The 19,196-nt window shown below is 38.5% G+C and overlaps 1 protein-coding gene across 1 annotated transcript in view; it reads right to left on the bottom strand.

The window, feature by feature from the left end:
* Window positions 1-19,196, bottom strand: part of vps41 (VPS41 subunit of HOPS complex) — a 165,633-nt gene that overhangs the window by 61,298 nt on the left and 85,139 nt on the right. The window contains exons 8-10 of the mRNA XM_043688929.1: window positions 5,808-5,927; window positions 3,649-3,795; window positions 2,019-2,085 (exon numbers count right to left, since the gene is read on the bottom strand). Of these exons, the coding sequence (XP_043544864.1) occupies window positions 2,019-2,085; window positions 3,649-3,795; window positions 5,808-5,927 (334 nt within the window). The remainder of the gene's footprint in view (window positions 1-2,018; window positions 2,086-3,648; window positions 3,796-5,807; window positions 5,928-19,196) is intronic.

The following is a 19,196-nucleotide window of genomic DNA, read 5'->3' as shown; positions in this document are numbered from 1 at the left end:
CACGGCAGTAGGGGTGGCGGAAGTCACTGAGCATGTGACATCAGCGATGATGTGAGGGGCGGAGGTTATGTCACGTGTGATGCATGAGGAATTGTGAGGGGCGGAAGTGGTTGTGGGAGTGGCCATGATTGGGCCAGAAGTGACATCATCAATCAGCGTGGGGGTGGTAGCTGCATCAGCTGCATGGCTAATGGTGTTTCCGAGGCCAGGGAAATCTACGGGGATGTTTGAGGAGCGCTGGTTATGGAGGTGGGTAGGATAAAAGTTGTTGTACTTACAGTTTTTGATGTTTGAGATGGAGTTGAAATACTGTTTGTTGAGAGTATGAATTCTCCTGAGGATGTAGTTCAGAGTGGGTCGATTTTATTGCTCCTCGGATGCTGCCTGAACTGCTGTGCTTTTCCAGCACCACTAATCCACTGAAGATGTTACCTGGCAGGGTGACGAAACGTCTGGAAATGAACCTTTTTCGCTCAGCGAGCAAACCTACATCCAGAACCTCAACCTGAGCTACAAATCTTCTCAAAACTCACTAGCTGGTTCTCTGAACAAATGTGCTCCTTGTGTGATTAGTCAAATATCAATGCTATGTGAGCAAATAGAAATACAGAGCTTACTGTTTAAAAAGATTTTTACTTTAAAGGATACTCAATGAATTGCATTACTTTAAAGGATACTCAATGAATTCGGTCTACAGGCAGATCAGAAATGTGCAGTTAAGCCGATGAATATGTTGTTAGACGGAGGAGACTGCACTCATTTTCAGACATGCACAAAAGCACATTATTGCATAGTTTAAAAACAGCTCCACCACAAGTTTCATTAAAATGATGTTGCACAGTACACAGAAGAACTAGAATGCTCTCTCATGCCAAAAAAACCTAATGAATGACCATGATAGCAAGTTAGTGGAATCCACAATTGAAGTACATTAACATTCTAACCACTTGCACATTTCACTCCAAAGGGAACACAAGATTCTCCAACTCTTTCCAGACCACTAGGCACAGTCTTCACAATTGCCATCACATTCTGTGCACAATTTTACCTTATGGCAGAGTGTAAATTTAGGCCTATTAAAGACCCATATAAATACCCTATTTTTTTCTTTACAGTTAACACCTTGGTACAAGCCAGGAAACAGAAGTGCCTTTTGTAATCATTCAAACCATACTTGAAAACCAACTCAAACACTGGTCTTGGCCACTGATGAGGTTAAATGAATGAATGCTTATTGAAGAGTGAGAAAGCCTTTGGTGTGGTGATCAGATTATGACTAAAAAGAGAAACACATTGACAGTAACACTGAAAAACAGCAAAGCAGCAAAGTAACCTCTTCAATATGAGCAATGACAGCGTGTTCCATGTTGGCAAACTACATATCTGGCCAAAGGCTTAAAAAGTAAATGCATTCCTACACTCAACACATGAAATTTCTCTAATTGACAATCTTGGCTTCTTTCTGCTCAGAATTAGGCATAAATTCTTAAATGTGGAACATTACAACTTAATAGCCTAATACTGCATCAGTAAAACAAAACATTGTACTGGGTACGTACATTCTCACAACATTCAAACTTGTGCATTTTTCATACATGCAAAAAGAGCCCTTTAAGAAGTGTTTCACACTGTGAACATAACTCAGCAAGAGTTAATTTGCTCACTGATGTGTATGTCCAAAAAATATCACCAATTACAAAATTCAATAGAAGTCTGTGGTTTCAATCAGCATGAGGATAAGTAACAGGTAAGCTCACATTTAGGATAACTGGAAACAAAGGTGAATAAGGAGATTTTATTTGCATAGAAATGCTGACAAAACTCATTAAAATTGACAATGGTGACAATCACATTATATTTGTGATATGAAATACGTTTTTTTAGAGCAACAGAGTGTGCACACTAATTGCGATGCTCAGAGTTCTGACAGTATCTCAACTAGTTCATGACAGAGTTACCAGTTCACATGTGCTAAACAGGTCAAAAAAGAAACATACCTAACTTAAGAAAATTCTTACCAATTTCAACATAACGAGTGGGCAAATCCCTTAAGTCTGTAGGATCACGCTCCTTCACCACACATACCTGAAAAAAAATCATGGTGACTATTTATAAACAGTCAAAAATTGTCCCTTTGAGTAAGACTGCCACCTGCTGCAGAATTTTATATTTTATAAGGTGATGCTGTGTTACAAAGGAATTGTTCAGTCACCTTCTAATACTCAGCTTTAAAAACATTTAAAAACGCACATGAATGAGATTGCAGCATATTCTAAGAAAGTATATCCCACATTAATATCAGCACCAACAGTTATCATTGAAGTATGCTTGTTAAAAGTACATCATAGAGACTTCAAATATCCCCCAATATTCTTTATTTTGGCCTTTGCTATGGAGTAAAACTGTAAGTGCAAAAATAGTAGTTTCACGGAAGGTATTTAAGACAACATTTTAGCTCACTATATTCTTATTCCACAAAACAAAACATAAAATAGAATCATCCTTCCAAATTCTTCATGTACAACTTGTAACTGTGGCCCCTTGTTCCATCACCATCTGCATTCACAGCCTGTAGCTGTGGTTCCCACATCACCTCAACAAAATACTCTTAGCTGTTTTCCACGCTCTCATCAGTGTGTGCCTGCCAAATTAGGTGGGTTCTCATATTCCACTGAAGTCAAGCCACCTCATTGCACCTGCACCCATCAATCCATTCTTCCCAACCCCAATCCCAATCCAACTCAGCAGAGTTTATTTATGCAGCAGAGGCAAGCTTGGAGGCACTCTGAAACTGAAGTGAGATTTGCTATGGCAAGGAAACCAAAGCTTTCAATTTAAAAAAGGAGATTTATGAGACATTTAATTTTGTCTTCACTGAAAATTTTTTTTAAAATCCTGGAACCTTTTTCCCTTCAAGTGTATGTATGGAGAAATTAAAATGATAAAATACATGTTATTTGCAACTCTAATAAATCCCTTCATGGATCTAGATATAAAGCAATGCAAACCAATAGCTCTACTTGTACAAATTTTTAAAATGCACTATAAATCACATGTAGTAACACTTGCTGTCACGCACAGAGGGAAAAGCAGAACAGATTTTTATTTGAACAGATTGTAATCTATTCAGTTTTATTTTCATTTAACACTTCAGAGCAACCAGAGAAAGCCTGTTTAAAGGTTCCAAATACATTTATTACAAGCTACATTTTTTATTTAAATTGTTTTTTTTAGGGCGTTTGCTTTACAGTGGCAAAATAAGTCTTTCTAGAATTATTACCGTGCTTTGGAAATTTATAATAAAATGCATTGTGCATGTTTAAAAAAATCATTGCCGGTCGAGATACACAACTTATTCTTCTTTTCCACTTTACAATTTAGTCATGTCACAAAGAGAGCAGCCAAGAAAGCAGACAAGTCTTATTCAGGACTCAGCCAATACAGATGGTCAGAAGGAGATTTTCAACAACGGCAAAGGGAAAAGGGATCACTTTCAAAAGTAATTCACTCACTAACCTATAGGTTTAAAATCTTGCAAACTAAGAAACATGGCCGGTTGCCCCTAACTGATCAATCTTAACGGATCTACATTCATAACTTGAATTTAAAGCTTTTGTAACACTGCCTTTAATATTAATCAGAAAATACCTTAACAGATGTTGCCCAGCCAATGATGAGTGTTATGTTGTCTTTCCAGCAGAGACTGCAGAGATACATATCAGGACGAAAGTTTGTGTTGTCTCGGGATATGTTTGTGATTCGTTGCTTTGAGCAAGCATCATATATCTTGACTCCCTGAAGAAAGAAAAGTAGCTTGAGTATGGTCAGAGAAAGATTTTTAAAAACTGGAGAGATTCCCATTAAAATGAGTCACAGTACTCCAGATGGTTTTTGTGAGAAGGTGAACTACTTTATCATACAGTATTTAATCTGTGAAGTAAACCCTTGGGTGTGGGTTTTTAATTTTTCTTCAACAACTGGGATGGACACAATGGATGGAACAGCCTTTTGTACTGTAAACATGTAATGATCCCAGTTGGTGAAGAATTCAAACCAATCACTTTCTAACTGAAGTAACATCCAGATGTTTCAAGTAAGGGTGGTCATGGAGTCAGTCTTCAGCGTGGTCACTAACACAATAAAAAGGAGACCTCAAACGTATTTAGATATGTTCTTGGTTGCCAATATCATCAGCACATTAAGGGATTCAACACAAAAACTATCTTTTCAACAGAAATATCACTATTAAAAATCAGGTGAGGGCATTTTAAAAGCAATCTAGACATTTTATGTTGTTTCTCTCATTAGTGGATCACTCTTTTAAGCTACATACAAACATTTTATACATGGGCCATCAAATATTAAAGTAAGGTTAAGCGTTATTGAGTTTGTATAACATATTCCTGAGATTACAAGTAGAGTATTGGATTCCTTTTTGGCTATTCTAATATCAGAAGGATAATAAGGGTACAGGTAGCCTATGCTATCCAAAAGTAGAGCTTTCCTATGGAACCTTTCGTAAGCCAAAATAGTGTAAAGCAAAGAAGCACTAATTTATATGGGAAAAATTTTATCTTTTCGTGTAAAAGCGAAAATCCTCTTCAGATTTCTTTCTCTTAGCAAAAACAGGTACGAACATAGGCCTTTTGTAAAAGTGAAGTGTGTAAAGCGAATGTTTGAAAAGCAGAAGATACCTGTAATCTCTCTCCTTTTTTTCTGGTTGACTTAGATGTAGGGCAACAATTTTAATTTTACACTCTGATGGTTAAAAGAGTAATCCAACAATAATGCAGTCCTTTGCTGTTACACTACTTTTATATTTGAATTGTACTGAAGTTTGATCTGTGTACACTAGAACCTTTCCAATTTCTGTGCCAACAATTCACATCCAATTTGATGGATACAGATACACTTTAGGGTTATTCCTCAGTTGTTAGGTCTCATTTCATAACATGATTCTGTATGACCTATTGCGAACAATATTCAGGTTTCCAAGTTTCACAGGTTGAAATCGTATTGTTGAAGGCTAAACCTGCAGAGTCAGCACTTCAAGACATGTTGAGGGATGTTATCGAGGTCCTGGTGGATGGGGGAGATACTCAACTTTCTGAATTCCCAAAGGGAAAGCTTTGGTGGCTAGAGGCTGACTCTGGGGTTCCAGTGACACATTGCATTGCAGTGTTCAGTTGAGTGTGACTGGTTCATATCCATGCACAATACACAGCTATGGATTACACCACAGCTAATATCTGAAATGCCAATGTTGATGATCTACAGTTTGAGTGCATCAGTTAATGAACCAGCTTAACTCATCTTCATTTTGGTGTCTCTGGAAACTTAGTCATCAGTCCAACTTCACCCAGTGACAGATTGGGGTTGAGTTGTGTCGCCATTATGTTACATCATTATGTGGCTGTTACTGTCATTTTCAGGGTTCCCTTGGCATTCCTGTTACCAAGATATTATGAACTAATTTTTTTCTGCGGGTTTGGCTTGGGATTCCAGAAACATTCTTCCATGCTGTTCAGATCTTTATTCAAGGTGAACTCTGTTGTTGAACGTAGATGCAAATTTTGCTGAGCAAGATCATTCACATAAACATATTTGGCCAATTTTGTTGGCAATATTGAAGGGAATCACAGATATTCTCTTCAATATTGCCAACAAAGTTAGGCAAATATGTTTGTGAATGAAATGGTTTTGAACGGAAATGATGGCAAGTTGTTTGCATTCATCGGCAAATGCTTAACAAGGCAGAAACTTTGGATTACAAATGCAATGCCTGGTATTGAGATAGATTTCATTACCACACTGTTTGACCATGCGACCAGATTGCCCCTCCATTTGATGTTTGAAATGGTGCCTTCTCCTTCATGTAATATAGTTGTTTTCCACCTGTTCAACCAGTTTCGTTCATACAGGAGCAACTTGTAGGAAAAAAATTGGAAAGGGGTGCAGGGAAAGAGAAGGAAAAAGAGAAAAATTACTGTCAGAAAACACCATGTCAAAATGCAACTCCTATAGTTTCTGTATAAGTTTGTCAGTCATGATTTAACTTTGCTAAATTAAATCAAATGCAGAAATACAACTTTATAAGATGAAAGGATTTCTAGTTAGTATTATCAGTTGCAATATAGAGTTCTAAAATCTAAATGAAAAATTGGAGGTGTATTCCTGACTATTCTTCCTATTCCAATTTGTTTTAGCTTTTCAGCTACATTTTTCAGCTGGATCTGTGTCATTCTGTAATTTTTTTGACACTTGTAATCTATTTAATCATATGCTATTTAATCATTGACATTCTATCAAGGCAACAGCAATGAAATACAAGCCATAAGGGAACAGAACACTGCAAAGAAGGAAAGATCAAACCAAAGAATGAACGATTTATTGACAGTCCAAAGAACAAAAAGTAAGTGCGAGGATATGTGCTGATGCTGTCAGTTAAAGAGGTTATTTTGTCCTGTTTTTTTTTCAGAAGAGAGGTTGTAAGGCAGATAAGCGAGCTGTCTCTAAGAAAGTAAACAATTTGAGAGGCCATGGGGTTCTTTTTAAGTTGGAACAATAGAAGCAGCCTGGGTGTGGCCAGCTCTCACAGACCAAGCTTTTTAATTGTTTTTGTTTTTATGTTTAGTTTTAAGCAGAAGTCTTTGGAGTCTTGAAAGAGTTGGAAGCTTCTGTAAAAGTCTCCTAGCTGCTACTTCCTCTAAATTTTCTCGATGTTTTTTCCCTCCTGGATTGGAGAATTGCATGTGAGAATCTATGTTTGAATTTGCCTTTTTGCCAAGGGTTGTGTTCATGGAATGTTACTATATTGGAACAATTAATTAGTTATAGGTACTCCATCCGTTATTTGGTTAAGTTTTTCTAAATTCCTCTTTTTTTGTTTGTATTTTAACTATAGCGTTTAAATAAACTGTGTTTTGCTTAACGTCAAGTAGTTTGACTAGTTGCATTGCATCTGGAACAAGGCATTTCACAGCTAGCTTTAAAATAAGAAAACATTAGTGTCTAAGCTGCCTTACTAAAATACTTTGACAGGGTCTGGTCTGGTCCATAACAGATAGAAAGAAAACTTAACTAAATCCAAGTGTAGGAAAAGTAACATCAGCTGTATCAAGGCTTCGCTCATTTAATATTGTTACAACTATGAGGTTTATAAGATGTGATATTTAGGATGTGAATTTAATCTTATGTTAAAATGAAGGGGTCATGCACCTACTTTAAAAAGGCCTGACAGTAAGACCTGGGTGACGGGCTAAGCAAGGTAGCAAGTTCTTACACTAGGGAACAAAAGGCAATGGCAACTGTGTCAACTATAAATGGACACTGTCTTCAAGCATTTTGGGTAAAAGGGGGAGAACAAAAAGGGAAGAAAGCAGTTGCTGCGTCAAGCTGACAGAAGAGATTGTAGGTTCTTTGTGAGCAACTAAGGCCAGATGACAGAGTGAAACACTCTCTAGTGGAAGTAATACATTTCACAACCACCCAAAATGTGAGGGGGATTCATCCTGTCTTGGTCAGGGAGAAGGAAGAATATTTCAAATGATTTTTACTGTTGGCAGTAGATTTAGGAAACTCCCTAAGAATGGAGAGAAGTAGCTGGAGATGGCCATTTGAACCAACACTCAGTACAATGGAAAAGCAAATCAATTGGAAATTGGAACCAACTGTGGAATGTTTGCTATAAACACTGTAATTCAATGAGGTTTTTTTTGCAGTCAGAAGACGAGGGCAATTGATTTCACCTCTTACTTTCAACTGTTATGCCTCCCCGGGGTAGCATGCAGGAAATCAAGCTCTGCTATTCCCAGAGTCATCTCAAAAGTTAAAGATTTTATAGAAGTACACAAAATTCCCCTATCCACTTGTCTTTTAGGCCCAGGATAACAGAAAGCACGGACCATTTTTCTGTTCTTAATAACCATGACAATTTATTAACAAGTTAAAGACTCGAGCTATAGGTTATCAATTATGAACCACTGGCATATAATTCAATTGCCCTTACATGCACTGAGAGGAAAAACGTTACATTGACAGTATTATCGAAGACACATGTTCCAAACTTGCTACATTCCAGCCAACCTGTTCCAGTACAGCTACATCACCGACATTTTGCTGACAATGTAGAACATTGACCAGAATTTTCCTGTACACTAGTAGGACAAATTCAACCTAGCCAATTACTGCACTATCAGCCGACTCTTAACCATCAACAAAGTGGATAGAATGTGGTCATCAACAGTGCTAATAAGGAGCCCTTGCTTAGCACGAACCTGGTCGTTACAGTATTGTTATTTTAATTATCAAAGACTGGAAATTTGAAACAAACACTGAGAAGGCTGGAGAAATTCAGCAGGCCTGGCAGCATCTGTGGCAAGAGAAACAGTTACAATTTTGAGTCCAGTATGAGTCTTCTTAGAACAGGAAGATGTTGGAAAATGCTCACTGAAGTTCATTTTGAGCCCGGCCTGGGTCACTCTGCTCCTGACTTTATTACATCCTTGGTTCAAACATGGGCAATAGAGCTGAGTTTCAGAGGTACGGTGAGAGTAACTGCCCATGACATCAACGCCGCATTTGATCAGGTGTGGCATCGAGGAGCCCCTAGTGTCAAAACCACCACTTTTTTTCTTTATTTTTCTCATTTTTGGTTTGGAACTTTGAGCTGAAGTTAAGAATCAAATGTTGAACTGAAGCTTGTTTTCTTTAAAAAAAAAAGAACAATAAATGATGTCTGCATATGGGATCTAGCCTGAAAAGGTAATTGCGAGCTTATTATTCTAAGAACACTTCGGATGTTTCAGCACTGCAATGCATTATGCTCAAGGACTGGCTGCTTGGATGCTGCTTTGGTCAATCAATGGGAAACTGGTGCTGGCCAGCCAAACCACAGAGAATGGTGAGAAAGAGAAACCAAAGATTGAAATAGTTTTAACCTGCTTTTTGGGCAGAAGGCTGTCTGCTGGGAAGCAGCTGAACTGGGAAGCTGTATTTAAATTTTATTCTCTCGATCTTTACTTAAAAAGAGTTAAAGAGTTTAAAGAGTTGTTCAATGTTCTGAGAAAAGTAACCCAGTTTATAAAAATTAGGAAATATTCCTGGAGCATGCTGAAAGCTGTTTGCATTGATAGGTGACTTCAGATTCAGGCAAGATGTAATCCCAAGTGCCTGAAATACAACACATTGTTCAAGGATTCTTAAAGATCTGGTATAGCAAACTGACAAATTATAACTCTTACTTTCCTTTAATTTATCCCTTAATTGCATCTGTCTGTTTGTGTGAGAGAGTAGGGTTATGATCAACAAAGTTTAGGTAAAATCATACACCTTAATCAGATTACCTTGTTGTTTAGCTTTGCTTTTCTAAAGGTGCCGTATTAATAATAAACACTTAATTGCTGTTTGTGATGAACTCAACTGTATGTTATTTGTTATTCTCAAGTCTAATTAAGAACAATTGGGCAATTTTGAGAGCCATTGAATAATTTAATTTCACTACGTTGCGAATCCAGTGATAGTGAGACAGATTTAGCTCATCTTGCTGTCCCAGTGCATAACACTAGCAAAACTGGAGTCAACTTTCTGCTGGTTGGAGTCACACCTGGCACAAAGGAGATGGTTGTGATTGTGGCATGTCAGTCTTCTCAGTCCAGGACAGCTCAGCACAAATTCCTCAGGGTAGTGTCCTAAGCTCAACCATCTTCAGATGCTTCATCAATGACCTTTCCTCTATCATAAAGTTGAGAAGAGAGGATTCACTGATGATTGCACAATATTCAGCATCACTCACTGCTCCCCATATACTGAATCAATCCATGTCCAAATGAAGCAAGACCTGATCCAGGTTGGGGCTGACAAGTGGCACATAACATTCACATCAGATAAGTGCCAAAACAAGTGACAATCTCCAATAAGAGAGCAACTAACCATTGTCGCTTGAGATTCAAAGCTGTTACCATTACAGAATCCACCACTGTTAACATCTAAGAAGTTACCATTGAAACTGAACTAAACATACAAATGAATGATAAATTACTTTATTGTCACATGTATTTTACAGTCAAAGTACCTAACTTACCCCCACCCCCCACCTCTATTTATTTCTCAGGTCTTTCCCCCTTTCCAGCCCTGATGAAAGGTCATGACCTGAAACGTTGACTCTCCAGCTTATCTGATGCTACTTGACCTGCTGTGCTTTTCCCAGCTTCACACTTTATCGATAAATAGCCTACTTCTACTCCTATGCCTTCTGTCCTCATTGTCTTTCTTTCCAAATGTCAGTTTAGCTTCCCTTTTCTGAGCTATTTATTTTCCCAACTTATTTGCTGTTTAGAAATTAACCCATTAAACGATTGTGTGTCAACTGCTGTACTGTTGAGATTTATAAGAGGTACAACTGACTGACAAAGATCAGATCAATATTAATTGAGAATAATGTGTTTTTTAAAAAAATCTTTCATAGTTTGCATGCAATTTTCAATTTAAAACTGCAAATTTGTAGAATCTCATGGTACAGAAACAAGTCATTCAGGCTGATGTTTCCAACTTCTTCAAAGAACTAGGCAATTACTTGCCCTTTCCCAAGATGCCTATAAATTCTTCTTGTGAAGTACGGATCAAATTCCCTTTTGAAAGTTACTATTTAATCTGCTTTCATCACTCCTTCAGCCAGCATATTCTAGGTCATCATAACTCACAACATGAAAATAATTTTCTGATTTCCTCTCTGTTCTCATTGAGAATTATCTTAAATCTTCACGCGCTGGCTACTGACACATCTGCTGTTGGAAACAGTTTCTAACCATTCTACCAAAACCTTTCATAATTTTGAACACAGTTCATTAAATTTCCCTTTAAGCTTTCATGAACTGTTGCAGCTCCTCTCGTCATCACATTAGCTTTGGCATTTCTGTCTTAAAAGAACTTGGAGCCGGTTTAGTTTAAATATTTAGGAAAAATATGATACATAGAAGAGAATTAGGAGAGTGCAGAATGAAAGACAAGAAAATGCTGCCATTTTGTTCATATTACAATCATATGTTGGAGGCTTATTAAAGTTTAACAGCTGATTTTAATATTAATTTAAATTAATTAGGTATACTGTTGAGAAAAAGCAACAAAGTCTCAGGCACTAAAAAGATTCAACCCCTCCCAACAGAGGAAAAACATACATGAACCCTACGTCCTCTAGCTGCATTAGTATTCCTGCACAGTTGTTTTACTTGCGTCTACCTTGTCCGTTGTACAGGATGAACCGTAAAAATGATTAAAAATAAGAGAAATCACAGCAAAACAACATTACATCAAATTTGGCAAACACAAGCGGTTTTGCAAGCTTGCAGGAACAGCAGGTCAGTGCCAATCAATAATAAGCAAGGTGTAGATGTCAACGAAATGTCAAGATAAGATTAAGCAATCTTGTCAATTCCTGCAGCCTTCACATAAAGTATGGTTTCATTAAACCACTACAGTAAATACCCTCCACACCTCATGAGAACTGCAGTACAATTTTATTTTCCAGTGTTTTAGGACAATATAACTTCTTCCTCAATAGATCCTGCAGAACATAAAGGCAACAGGGAGGCTTCCTCAACTGTCAGCCAATGCTATCAGCTTTGCTACGACAACAGTCATGTTATACTCCAAGTTTAATGGGCTGAATGTACCAAGTTTCTCAGAGAGATAAGAAAGAGGAGAAACAAAGACTGGTAGAGCTATTTATTGATGAAACTCTTAAATGTCTGTGCTGCAGAATACTGAGCCAAGACAGGCCTGAGAGTAATGTAGGAAACAAGCATCCAAAAAAAATTCAGGTTTGCCAAAGTAAAAGAGAAAAACTTATCCTGAAGTTGTTCCCTGATGTAGGGAGATTTGCTATAGAACTTTGAGTTCTGTGGGGAAATCAACATTGGTAACCATGAACAGGATAGTAAGCCTGAGTAAAATAAAAGAAAGACTTCATTTATATAGGGCTTTTCACCTCTGGAGGGGCACCAATATCCTGGCAGAAAGATTTGCTAGAGCTACTTGGGTGAGTTCAAACTAATCTGGTCGGCGGATGGCACCCTAAGCAATAGTGAGACAAAAGAGAAGGTTGAGGCTAGTATGGAAGTTAAAGAGAGCAAGATAAATAGACAAGGCATACAACAGCACAGGAGGGAACAAGACAAGACTGATGAATTAAAATGCATTTATTTCAATGCATGAGGCCTGGCAGGTAGGGCAGATAAACTCAGGGCATTGATGGCAACATGGGAAGGGGACATCATAGCTATTATAGAAACATGACTAAGGGAGAAACAAGAATGGCAGCTCAATGTTCCAAGGTACAGATGGAGGGATAGAAGGGGCAACAAGAGAGCAGGGAGCATGGTGTTTTTGATAAGGGAAAACATCATCACAGTATTTGAAGAGGTTTTTCCTCAACCTATATGGGTATAACTGAAAAATAAGAAGGTGGTGGTCACTTTGATGGGTTTGTGCTATAGGCCCCCCAATAGTCAGTGAGAAATTGAGAAGCAAATTTGTAGAGTGATTGCATATAGCTGTAAGAATACTAAGATTGCAACAGTAGGGGATTTTAACTTTCCAAACATAAACTGGCACTGCCATTTAATGGCTTAGACAGAGAGGAATTTGTAAAGTGTGTTCAGGAAAATGTTCTCAATCAATATGGAGATGGCCCTTTTCAAGAATGGGTAAAACTCCACCTTTTCTTGGGAAATAAGACAGGAAAAGTGACTGAGGTATTAGTGGGGGAGCACTTAGGCAATCAGTGACCATAATTCTATTAGTTTTAAAATAATTATGGAAAAGGATAAGTTTGGTCCGCAAGTTAAATTTCAATATTGGGGCATGGCCAATTTTGATGATATTAGACAGGCATTTTCAAAAGTTGCTTGGGGGAGACTGTTTGCAGGTAAAGGGATGTCTGGCAAGCGGGAGGCTTTCAAAAGAAAGATAATGAGAGTTCTGGGCCGGCATTATTCTGTTAGTATGAAGGGCAAGGCTGGCAGGAGTAGGGAACATTCGATGACTAGAGATATTGAGGCTCTGGTCAAGAAATAGGAGGCATATGTCAGATACAGACAGCTGGGATCAGGTGAATCCCCTGAGGAGTACAGCGAGTGTAGGAATACACTTAAGAGGGAAATCAGGAGGGCAAAAATGGGGACTTGAGATAGCTTTGACAGATAGGGTGAAAGATAATCCACAGAGATTCTATAAGTATACTAAGGGCAAAAGAGTAACAAGGGAGAGAAATAGGATCCCTTAAAGATCAATGAGGTAATTTAATGTGTGAAACAACAGGAGAGGGTGAGATTCTAAACAAATATTTCTCATCAGTATTTACCATGGAGAAAGACATGGAAGCTACAGAACTCAAGGAAATAAATAGCAATGTTTTGAAAAGAGTTTATATTATAGAAGAGGAGATGCTTGATATCTTAAAATGCATAAAGGTAGATATATCCCTGGGATCTGATCAAATGTATCTTATGTCATTGCGGGAACCTAGGGAAGAAACTATGTGTCCTCTCGCAGAGATATTTGTATCATTGACTGCTGTGGGTGAGCTGCTGAAAAACCGGAGCATGGCTAATGTTGTGTCATTGTTTAAGAAAGGCTGCAAGGAAAACCCAGAGAACTATAGAGTGGTGAACCAGACATCAGTGGTGGGTAAGTGCTTGAAGGGGATTCTGAGAAGCAGGATTTACATGCATTTGGAAAGACAAAGACTGATTAGGGATCATCAGCATGGCTTTGTGCATGAGAAATCGGGTCTCATAAGTTTGATTGAGTATTTTGAAGAGATGACCAAAAAGATAGATGAAGGCAGAGCAGTAGATGTTGTCTACATGGACTTTAGCAATGCCTTCGATAAGATTCTGCATGATAGATTGATTAGAAAAGTTAGATCACATGAGATCCACAGGGAGGGGGACAACTGAATATAAAATTGGGTTTATGGTAGGAGACAGAAGGGTGGTCTTCGAGGATTGTTGTTCAGACTGGAGGCCTGCGGCCAGCAGTGTGCCACAAGGATCAGTGTTGGGTCTACTGTTTTTCACCATTTATATAAATAGTTTGGATCTGAATATAAGAGGTATGGTCAGTAAGTTTGCAGATGACACCAAAAATTGGTTGTGTAGTGGGCAATGAAGAAGGATATCTAAGAGTATAATGTGATTTTGATCAACTGGGCCAATGGGCTGAGGAATGGCAGACAGAGTTTAATTTAGATAAATGCGAGGTGCTACATTTTGATAAGACAAAACAGGGCAGGACTTGCACTGCTAATGGTCGGGCCCTGGGGAGTGTTATTGATGAGAGACCTAGGGGTGCAGGTAAAGTTCCTTGAAAGTGGCATCACATAGACACGGTACGATAGAAGGTGTTTGGCACACTTGCCTTCATCGGTCAGAGCACTGAGTACAAGGATGTTACTGAGACTGAAAGGTTTGAGTTACAAAGAGAGGCTGGATAGGCTGGGACTTTTTCCCTGGAGCTTTGGAGGCTGAGGGGTAACCTTACAGAGGTCTAACAATCATGAAGGGCATAGATAAGGTTTATAGCCAAGGTAGGGGAATCCAAAACCAGAAGGCATATGTTTAAGGTGAGAGGGAAAGATTTAAAACAGACTTGAGGGACAACTTTTTCACACCGAGGGTGGCAGGTATATGGAACGAGCTGCCAGAAGAAGTGGTAGAGGCAAGTACAAGTGTAACATTTAAAAGACATTTGGACAGGTACATGGATAGTAAAGGTTGAGAGCGATATGGGTCAAATGTAGGCAAATGAGACTAGTTGAGTTTAGGAAACATGGACAAGTTGGGCTGATGTTTCTGATGCTGTGCTATACGACTGACATTATAACTCTATGAGAACTAATTAGGTACTGTTAAAATTACAATCTCTGTTGCAATGAAGGAAACACAAAGTCATGTTGCACACAACAAACTCGCACAAACTGAAATGAGACAACCACCAAATAGTTCCTTTTTCTGATGTTGGAGGGTTTTATTTGGCCAACATACTAGGACTAACTTCTCTGCTCTTCTTCAAAACAGTGCCATGGGATCTTTTGCATTCATCGAGTTGGCAGGCAGAATCTCAGTTTAATGTTGCATGTGTTACAGTTCCCACTGCAATGGATAATTTTTAAAAAAGAAATTTGAGCTTCCAGATATATGCTGAATAGATATAACAACAGGTTTACATGTTAAGACATTTATTCTAAAAGCACTATTGACCAAACATAATTTAGTAAGCAACTTGTACTTTTAAATTATTGTACAAAACTTTCAACACAACTGAAAAAAAACATTCCAGCAGTTGCTTGTCACACTGTCTTTTAAATAGACATTCAATTCTCCTGGAATCAGCACAAAAATGTTTCTTAGCTCCCAAGGATTTATTTCTGTTACTTTCCTTTCACAACATAATAACTTCTAACCCCAGGACTGTTCACCACAGTGAGACTGTTTCTGGTAATCATCCTTGTACAGCAAGCTAGGCAAAACCCAATATTGCAAGGACTTCTGCTGTAGAATTCTCAACTGAAAGCTCAATGTAAATTACCAATGTAAATCACATGGCCTTATATCCAGATAGAAATGCTGATTAGTTATCTATGAGACTTTAACTCTCTTTTACTTTGGAAATAAATTAACAAGTTAAACCACAACTGGCTACTAGCTGACCTCCCAAACACTTTTCTGGATGCTTGGAGACGCTCAATCTGTCCATTGTTAGCATAGGCTGCAGCCACTGTCATCAAGTAGGCCTCTTGCAACTCTTACCCAGTTAAACAATCTGGGACATCTTTACTCTCCAATATTCAAACCATCTAAGCATGGTGTCAGATAGACTTCAAAACAGGTCACATCACCCCCTTCACTTTTACCTTAAATTAGAAACACTCCCCCATAAACACCAACTCTGAGGTTTATAAGCTTTCCAACAGACAGCACTTGATAACACTCACTTCATATCACACTCCCAAGTGTTGATGTACAGTTGTACCCAAGCCCTGAACTAGAGGAAAACTTGAATCCAGAACCTGTGACACTGAGGTGAAAGTGTTACTCACAAAGCCACAACTGATACAAATGGGACTGAAAGCAACAGTGATATTCTGTACAAGTTAATGCTTAACTCAGGAAACATGTAAGAACATTTTTGAAGGAGGGTGTGTTGATGAAGGTTGGGGTTGGGTGGAGAAATCAAAGGAAAGGACCTTTGCAGTCAAGATTGTGTGAGGTAAGGTTGGAGGAAGTTAATATTAAAGAGAAAGAAAACTTACACTTGCATTGTACCTTACATGGTCTCAACATCTCCGTGCACTTTGCAGGCAATATTGCCAGGCAATTTATTTTCTCACAAGACGCTTTTCCCAGTCTATCTGAATACTTCTTAAATTAGTTGAGTCCTTAAGCAGTATTTTCAGCAATGTCACCATTATAACATTCAGCAATCACCCATGATTCAATACCAAATAAATAAAAACGAACATAAGAATGCAAAATCTTACAAAAATAAAAATAGTTTTCCAATTGTTTCCGGTATTCTTTCAAGCAAAAGATTTACAATTTTCCAAGGTGTTTTATGACTTTTGAATGGCCTCATTCTAATTTCTGTTCTGATCATACCAACTTTGAGAAGGGGGCCTCTGAAATGTCCACCTTCTTTCTCAACCGAGGACTCCTCAGCACCATGGTTGACGGGGCCCTCTGCCGGGTCCAGTCCATCTCCTGCACTCCAGCCCTCACCCCCATTCCTTCCTCCTACAACAGTGATAGAATTTCCCTTGACCTCATCTACTATCTAACCAACATCCATACTCAGAGGATCATTAGCCACCATTTCTGTCACCTCCAACAGGATGCCACCATCAGACACATATTCTCTTTCCCTCCCTTCCGTAGGGACTATTCCTTCTGGGATACCTTGGTTCATGCCTCCTTCACTCCCAACACGTCTCCACAGCCTTCCCTTGCAATCGCAGACAGTGTAACACCTGCTCATTTATTTCCTCCTTCCTCATTATTCAAGGCTCCAAACTTACCTTTCAGGTGATCTTCACCTGCATATCACTCAGTCTAGTCCACTGTATTCGCTGCTCACAATGTGCTCTCCTCGACATCGGGGAAACAAAACATGGACTCGGTGATCATTTTGCAGAGCACTTAGGGTCTGTCTGCAAAAAAACCCTGAACTTTCAGTTGCCTGCCACTTCAACACATCACCATGTTTCCTGGCCAACCATGATGACAGAGCCCCCCTTGCTGAAGTTGGCATCATTGTCGAAGTTGGCATCTCTGTCTCAGGTTTGCTGCAATGCTCCAATAAAGCCTAGCACAAGCTGGAAGAACAACACCTCATGCAAATGCTGCTGCTTTCTGGACTCAACATTGAGTTCAAAAATTTTAAGGCTTAAGCAACTTCTCCCATGTCCTCACCCCAACATCCACACCCCAAACACCAGTCCTTGTCATCACACTGCTATCATATCAACTGTCAACTTATAATAGCCCCATTAGCAACTATTCATTCTTCCAGGCTGACCTTTACCCACTTCTATGACTGTCCAACAGTTTTACTCCCTCTTTGGGCTCTCACTCCACCTGTTGTTTACTCTAACCATCCCCACCAACCCATCTTCTGCATAAATACCCATCTTTTCCCAGGGACTATCAGCTCTGAAGAAGAGTCACTGGACTCAAACTGTTAACTATCATTTCTCTCCACAGATGCTGCCAGACGTGATGAGATTTTTCCAGCAATTTCATTTTCTTTACAGCTTTTGAAGCACAGTCACAACTGTACTAAACATAGCACCTGGCAAGATACCCCAAACAGTAATGTGAAAACACTGATCTATTTCAGTGACATTGATTGAGACATAAATATTAGCTGGGAAACCTCATTACAAGATAAATCTAAATCAGATTATCAGCAGCAATTAGTGTCAACATGAGATACATGTACATTCATGGGGAATGGCATATATTAAACTATCTAGTGAGCCATTAAAAAAAGACAGTAGCTCAAAACATATTTTAAATAATTCCCAAAAAACATATTCTTGAATACTGCATGTATTTAACCTTTTTCTCTTGGTGGGTCACATATTACGTTTAAATTTTTGTTCCCCTTAAAATACTGAATAGAACCAAAAGAACTGATGGATGAAAAAAATCTAGCTCAGTTAGAGTTTTCTACATCAAAGAATATACCCCAATTCTGTTTGATAAACTCTTCTGCATTTTAAATAAGCGCACTTAGGAATTTACAATAGAAAATTGAGAACATCATATTTGTAATGTAAAGTGCTTTACTAAACTTGTGACATTATAATTACACTGTCAATAGAGATGCGGCAGGGTAACAGCTGGCAGAAAGATATAAATATAGTATAGCCAGCTTTTATTGATGGTTCAAAATCATTTTTAAAAATCCACAGAATAATGAAATATACCAACAAGTGGACAACATATGCTCTTTAAATAGGGATACCATTGCATTTGCATTCCCAAGTTCAGTTATATCCAATCCTGCACAACATTTTTCTTGACTTCTACATTTAAATTTGATACCTTCATTTCATTTTGACCATAGTGGTAGAGGTTGTCGAGAAGGAGAGAGGGCAACGGCCATTAAATGTTTTATCTCATTGAACTTTTAAGACTGCATTTACATGCTACTGGACAATTTGACTTCCCCTTGTTACATTTTCTCACACTTATGTCAGATTTTCCCCATTATAAATTCCACATACAGTAAAAATAATGGTCACTTCAGAGCTAACTTATTAAAGAATACATTAGATGGCAACTTAAATATGGAAGCCAAGAAGCTGTTGTTTGAGTTTTCCTGCGACTCCACCAATATCAAAACAGTGGTACATCATCAAGCGACTTTGCACTCATATATATACAGATGAAATCATAGCTCTTATCCATTAAAGACCCCTACAAAAACTTAGGAATTCTACATTCAAGCGTAATTTATTTTGTTTAGTAGCTGGTGGTTACCATTACTGAAAATGTGGCGCTGGAAAAGCGCAGCAGGTCAGGCAGCATCCAAGGAGCAGGAGAATTGACGTTTCGGGCATGAGCCCTTCTTCAGGAATGAGGAAAGTGTGTCCAGCAGGCTAAGATAAAAGGTAGGGAGGAGGGACTTGGGGGAGG

Source organism: Chiloscyllium plagiosum, chromosome 4, assembly GCF_004010195.1.
Source record: "Chiloscyllium plagiosum isolate BGI_BamShark_2017 chromosome 4, ASM401019v2, whole genome shotgun sequence".
NCBI lineage: Eukaryota > Metazoa > Chordata > Chondrichthyes > Orectolobiformes > Hemiscylliidae > Chiloscyllium > Chiloscyllium plagiosum.
This window is presented reverse-complemented; position numbering and strand designations above follow the sequence as displayed.